Here is a 6,087-nt window from a genome sequence, read left to right as displayed (position 1 = left end):
CCAGCCCCTCAGGGACAGCCGCCAGCCCCTCAGAGACAGCCGCCAGCCCCTCAGGGACAGCCGCCAGCCCTTCGCGGACAGCAGCCCCAGCCTTACACCCAGACCTTGACACCCTGTCCCTTTTCCACCCCACCCATCTCTCCTTGTCCGTGGTTCTCCCGTCTCCCCCACCAGGTCCAGGACTTCGGGTGGCCCGAGCTGCACGCCCCGCCCCTGGACAAGCTGTGCTCCATCTGCAAAGCCATGGAGACGTGGCTCAGTGAGGACCCGCAGCACGTGGTGGTGCTGTACTGCAAGGTGGGCTGGGACCGAGCCGGAGGGGCTGGAGCGCCCAGGGTGGGGTGCCGGCAGGCCACCCCCGTCTGTGGACATCATCCCTCCCCGTCTGTGTATGTCCCCAGGGGAGCAAAGGCAAGTTCGGCGTCATCATCTCTGCCTACATGCACTACAGCAAGATTTCGGCAGGGTGAGGCTCGCTGACGCTTCCCGACAGTTCGCCCCTTCCCGACAGCCCTTCATCCTATGACCACGTACGGCCCTCTCCTGTGTCCATAGAGCAGTTTACTGTAATCTGGACCTTTCCGCCTCCTTTCTCTCACCTGTACTTCACACAGTTCCCAGCACATGCTCTGTCTCAGCTTCTTAGTGTTGCAGTGAACGAGGACCACAAGCTGCTTAAAACAGCTGGGTGTCGTCCCGGCTCTGGAGACTGGGAAGTCTGACACGCGGGTGTCAGCAGGGCCCGCTCCCGCCAGACCGGGCAGGAACCCTCCTGGCCTCTCTGGTTTCTGGTGGTGGCCAGCAGTCCCTGGCGTCCTTGGCTTGCAGACGTGTCGCTCAATCTCTGCCTCCGTCGCCACGTGACCTTCTTCCTGTGTGTGTGTCTGTCTCTTCTCTTCTTCTAAGGACACCAGTCACTGGATTAAGGGCTCACTCTCCTCCAGTAGGACATCTTAACTAATTACATCTGCAGCGACCCTATTTCCAAATAAGGTCACATTCTGAGGTACCTATCTTTTCAGGGGGACACAATTCAACCCATAATGTGGTCTCATTACCCCATTTTACAGATGAGGAAACTAAAGTTCAGGGAACAATTACCTGAGATCCAACAACTAGTACAGTGACTGTATGTGGGCCTTCTAGGCGGGGGAGCACCACACCCCCTCCTCCCCTGGGGCTTAGGGATGGGACCCAGGCTGGACATCACCCTAAGGCCCTGCACTGGCCCTGCTCTCCTCAGGGCCGACCAGGCGCTGGCTACTCTGACCATGCGCAAGTTCTGCGAGGACAAGGTGGCCTCGGAACTGCAGCCTTCCCAGCGCCGGTGAGCACCTGGGGGAGCCAGAGGGCAGCTCCCTGTCTGGGTTGCTGGAACCTGGCCGGGAAATGCTGAGAAGAGCAGGCATTCCGGGCAAGGGTGGGGTGTGCAGAGATGAAGTGACCCAAGGGGGCCTCTTCAGGAAGGGGCTCTGCCTGTCTCCCCAGATACGTCAGCTACTTCAGTGGGCTGCTCTCCGGCTCCATCCGAATGAACAGCAGTCCTCTCTTCCTGCACTACGTGCTGGTGCCCGTGCTGCCAGCCTTCGAACCTGGCACAGGTGAGTGCTGGGAGGTGCTTGGAGAGGGCCAGCGGCCACCCGTCCTCGTCCACGCAACAGTCCTCGTGTGCCTTCCTACCCTCCAGGCTTCCAGCCCTTCCTCAAGATCTACCAGTCCATGCAGCTTGTCTTCACATCCGGAATCTAGTGAGTCTGTGCCCAGGCCCCTGCCCCTTGGAGTCCTGCTTCTCCGGTCAGGTCTATCGTGCAGGGCTCGCGGAGCTGACGGCCGTCGGTCCCGACGGTCCCTAGCCGCTCTGGGCCGGGCTGCTGACTCCTGCTGTCTCCCACAGTCACACTGCAGGCCCTGGCCCCCAGCAGCTGTGCATCAGCCTAGAGCCAGCCCTCCTCCTCAAAGGCGACGTCATGGTGAGCCAGCCTCAGGGCAAGGGCCTTGTGCAGGGTGGCCAGGAGGGGGCGCGGGGCCAGGGCTGCCGCCTGCCAGCTGTCAGTTCACAGCAGACTGGAGGATGGGAAAGGAAAAGGAGACCCCTGGGGAAGCACGGAGGTGAGTGAACATGAGCTCTTGACCCCAGCCTCCCGCCCCTCCAGGTGACATGCTACCACAAGGGGGGCCGGAGGACAGACCGGACCCTCGTATTCCGAGTCCAGTTCCACACGTGCACCATCCACGGACCACGGCTCGCCTTCCTCAAGGACCAGCTGGATGAGGCCTGGACTGGTGAGTTGGTGGCAAGTGGTTGGGGGCTACAGTCCAGGAGAAGGCAGGTGTGGGGGGCCCGGGGGCCTCACTGTCTACTCCCACAGATGAGCGGTTCCCCTTCCAAGCCTCGGTGGAGTTTGTCTTCTCGTCCAGCCCCGAGAAGACCAAAGGTAACAGCAGGGCCTTGGGGCGTGGGCTGAGGGGTCCCTGCTCCTGACAGCTGGGTGTCCTTTCCACAGGCAGCACCCCTCGGAACGACCCCTCCGTCTCTGTCGACTACAACACTGCAGAGCCGGCCGTGCGCTGGGATTCCTACGAGAACTTCAACCAGCACCACGAGGACAGTGTGGACGGTGTGTGGGGCGGGGCGCTGGAAGATGCAGGGTTGGGGCGGGCGCCTCCCTCCCGAGCAGACTCCGCCCAGCAGACCCCTGCCTGAAGCCCCGGTGCAGCCCTGTCACTGACTCTGTCTCCCCCCCTTCCCTGCTTGTCCTCCCTCCCTGGCCCACTCCCCCCCCAGGCTCCCTGACACACACTCGGGGCCCCCTGGATGGCAGTCCTTATGCCCAGGTGCAGCGTGGCCCCCGCCAGACCCCACCAGCACCTTCTCCAGAGCCACCCCCGCCCCCTATGCTGTCTGTGAGCAGTGACTCTGGCCATTCATCCATGCTGACCACGGAGCCGGCCGCCGAGTCCCCCGGTCGGCCTCCCCCGACAGCTGCCGAAAGGCAGGAGCTAGATCGCCTCCTGGGGGGCTGCGGCGTGGCCAGCGGCGGCCGGGGAGCCGGGCGCGAGACGGCCATCCTAGACGATGAAGAGCAGCCCCTGACCGGGGCTGGCCCCCACCTCGCCACGTACGCTGGCCAGAGACCTGTTCTCAGCCGCCACTGCTCCTGCCGCCAGGGCTACCGGGAGCCCTGCGGCGTCCCCAACGGAGGCTACTACCGGCCAGAGGGGACTCTGGACAGGCGGCGGCTGGCCTACGGGGGCTACGAGGGCCCCCCCCAGGGCTATGCTGAAGGCCCGCTGGAGAAGAGGCGCCTCTGTCGGTCACTGTCCGAGGGGCCATACCCATACGCGCCCGAGCTGGGGAAGCCAGCCAACGGGGACTTGGGCTGCCGCGCCCCAAGCTACCGGGAGGTGGTCATCCTGGAGGACCCCGGGCTGCCTGCCATGTGCTCTTGCCCTGCCTGTGAGGAGAAGCTGGCCCTGCCCACTGCAGCCCTGTATGGGCTCCGGCTGGAGAGGGATGCCGGCGAGGGATGGGCAGGCGAGGTTGGCAAGCCGCTCCTGCACCCGGTGCAACCTGGACACCCTCTGCCCCTGCTGGTGCCTGCCTGTGGGCATCACCATGCCGCCATGCCTGACTACAGCTGCCTGAAGCCACCCAAGGCAGGCGAGGAAGGGCGCGAGGGCTACGCCTATGCCGTGTGCCCTGAGGGCAGGTACGGGCATCCGGGGTACCCGACCCTGGTGACGTACAGCTACGGAGGGGCCGTGCCCAGTTACTGCCCAGCATATGGCCGGGTGCCTCACAACTGTGGGTCTTCAGGCGAGGGCAGGGGGTACCCCAGCCCTGGGGCCCACTCCCCTCGGGCTGGCTCCATTTCCCCGGGCAGCCCACCCTACCCGCAACCCAGGAAGCTGAGCTACGAGATCCCTGCGGAGGAAGGCGGGGACAGGTATCCCCTGCCCGGCCATCTGGCCCCAGCAGGACCCTTGGCCTCAGCAGGTGAGGGGCACGGGAGGGGGACGGTGGGGGGGGCATGCCCAGGGCAGAGGGGGGCTCTGGGAGATGGTGGGGAAGCCGGGCGTCACAGGAGAAGAGCTAAGCTTCAGCCAGCAGAGGGCGCCACCCAGGCTCACACCCCCTTCTCCCTCCCCAGCAGAGTCACCTGAGCCCGCCTCCTGGAGGGAGGGCCCCAGCGGGCACAGCACCCTGCCTCGCTCTCCCCGAGATGCCCAGTGTGGTGCCTCTTCTGAGCTGTCTGGCCCCTCCACACCCCTGCACACCAGCAGCCCAGTGCAGGGCAAGGAGAGGTACGCAGAGGTGCTGGGCGCCCGGGTGCTTCCTGCGAGAGACACCCAGGGGGTGGGGGCAGCTCACACCGGGGCTCTCACTGCCTGCCCTCTGCCACAGCACCCGGCGACAGGACAGCAGGTCCCCCGCCATGGCGCCCGCTCAGAGACGGAGCCCTGATTCCCGGGGAGGCGCTGTGGCCCAGGCCACCTGTCTGCCGTCTGCTTCCCAGGGGGGCGCTGAAAAGGCTTCTGAGCAGCCAGCAAGAAGTGGGCTTGAGCCGCCGGCCCCGACCCCCTTCTCCCAGGCCTCCTCTCCCAGCTCCCCAAACGACTGGCCTCAGGACAGGGGCCCTGGGGGCCACTCAGACAGGGCCAGCCCAAGGGGGCGCGTGCCCACCACGCTACCTGGCCTCCGCCACGCCCCCTGGCAGGGTCTTCGAGACCCCCCGGACAGCCCGGATGGGTCCCCCCTCACCCCAGTGCCTACCCAGATGCCCTGGCTCATGGCCAGCCCAGACCCCCCTCAGAGCTCCCCCACGCCGGCCTTCCCCCTGGCTGCATCCTACGACATCAGCGGCCCCACCCAGCCCCCGCTTCCCGAGAAACGCCACGGTGGGGGGCCGCAGCCAGGAGCCTGGGGTCCAGAACAGGCATCACCGCCCGCCAAAGGCACCAGTCACCACGTCACCTTTGCACCGCTGCTCCGGGACAACATCCCTGCGCCCCCAGGTAGGAAGGCCCGGAGAGAAGGTGGGAACACCTTGAAGGAACCTTCCCTCCCAGGCAGGGGCGCCGCCTGGGGCCTGGGGAGACTGAGACTCCCCCTCTGTCCTAGAGCCCCCTACGCAAGAGAGCCAGAGCAACGTCAAGTTTGTCCAGGATACGTCCAAGTTCTGGTATAAGCCGCACCTGTCTCGGGACCAAGGTGAGAAGCCGGCCTGCCCCCCGCCGCCACCCCCGGCCTCCCCACGAAGCCCACGCGCCTCCCATCTCCAGCTTTACTCTGGGCCTTGTCCCAAGGCGAGACCCAATGCTGTCGATACCCTGCTGCTGTGCAGGCCTGTCCCCAGAGGCCCAGCACCCCAAAAGTGGGGAGGGTGAGAGGTCTGGGGGGCTGGGGAGAGAGCAGCAGGCTCCCACTTGCGGCTCAGGCAGCCAGTGACCCTCTCACCTCCTGCAGCCATTGCCCTGCTGAAGGACAAGGACCCTGGGGCCTTTCTGATCAGGGACAGCCATTCATTCCAAGGAGCCTATGGGCTGGCCCTCAAGGTGGCGACGCCCCCACCCAGCGCTCAGCCCTGGAAAGGTACTGGCGCCCCAGCTCCCAAGACTAGGGGAGCAGCAGAGGGAGGCACCAAAGCAAGGGGGTGGGGTGGGGGAGTGTCCACCTCACAGCAGGAGGCCGGAAGTGACTGTTCCTGCCTTGGAAGGCTTCCCAGCAGGAGAAAGCAGAACCTGGGGTCTGATGAAGCCTCCCTCTCTCCTCCCAGGGGACCCCTCGGAACAGCTGGTCCGCCATTTTCTCATTGAGACCGGGCCCAAAGGGGTGAAGATCAAGGGCTGTCCCAGTGAGCCCTACTTTGGTGAGCAGGGCCAGAGGGGCGCCCCGGGGCTGGCCAAGGCAGGCCGAGAGGGCGCGGAGGGAGGGCCGGGAGGGAGGGCCGGGGTGTCCGGGCATCTGAGGACGCTGCCCTCCGCCCGCAGGCAGCCTGTCGGCCCTGGTCTCCCAGCACTCCATCTCCCCGCTGTCCCTGCCCTGCTGCCTGCGCATTCCCAGCAAAGGTGGGTGTCCTGTCGGGC

At 65.8% G+C, this 6,087-nt stretch overlaps 1 protein-coding gene across 1 annotated transcript in view; it reads left to right on the top strand.

The window, feature by feature from the left end:
• The window catches only part of TNS2 (tensin 2), a 13,314-nt gene that overhangs the window by 5,244 nt on the left and 1,983 nt on the right, over positions 1 to 6,087 (top strand). Inside the window, exons 9-24 of the mRNA XM_004692495.2 lie at positions 175 to 297; positions 402 to 466; positions 1,244 to 1,327; positions 1,489 to 1,601; positions 1,688 to 1,748; positions 1,895 to 1,970; positions 2,154 to 2,283; positions 2,370 to 2,435; positions 2,505 to 2,618; positions 2,786 to 3,997; positions 4,155 to 4,305; positions 4,406 to 5,016; positions 5,123 to 5,212; positions 5,468 to 5,593; positions 5,778 to 5,870; positions 5,992 to 6,069. Of these exons, the coding sequence (XP_004692552.1) occupies positions 175 to 297; positions 402 to 466; positions 1,244 to 1,327; positions 1,489 to 1,601; positions 1,688 to 1,748; positions 1,895 to 1,970; positions 2,154 to 2,283; positions 2,370 to 2,435; positions 2,505 to 2,618; positions 2,786 to 3,997; positions 4,155 to 4,305; positions 4,406 to 5,016; positions 5,123 to 5,212; positions 5,468 to 5,593; positions 5,778 to 5,870; positions 5,992 to 6,069 (3,193 nt within the window). The remainder of the gene's footprint in view (positions 1 to 174; positions 298 to 401; positions 467 to 1,243; positions 1,328 to 1,488; positions 1,602 to 1,687; positions 1,749 to 1,894; positions 1,971 to 2,153; positions 2,284 to 2,369; positions 2,436 to 2,504; positions 2,619 to 2,785; positions 3,998 to 4,154; positions 4,306 to 4,405; positions 5,017 to 5,122; positions 5,213 to 5,467; positions 5,594 to 5,777; positions 5,871 to 5,991; positions 6,070 to 6,087) is intronic.

Source organism: Condylura cristata, unplaced genomic scaffold, assembly GCF_000260355.1.
Source record: "Condylura cristata isolate star-nosed mole 26May11 unplaced genomic scaffold, ConCri1.0 scaffold00034, whole genome shotgun sequence".
Classification (NCBI taxonomy): domain Eukaryota; kingdom Metazoa; phylum Chordata; class Mammalia; order Eulipotyphla; family Talpidae; genus Condylura; species Condylura cristata.
This window is presented reverse-complemented; position numbering and strand designations above follow the sequence as displayed.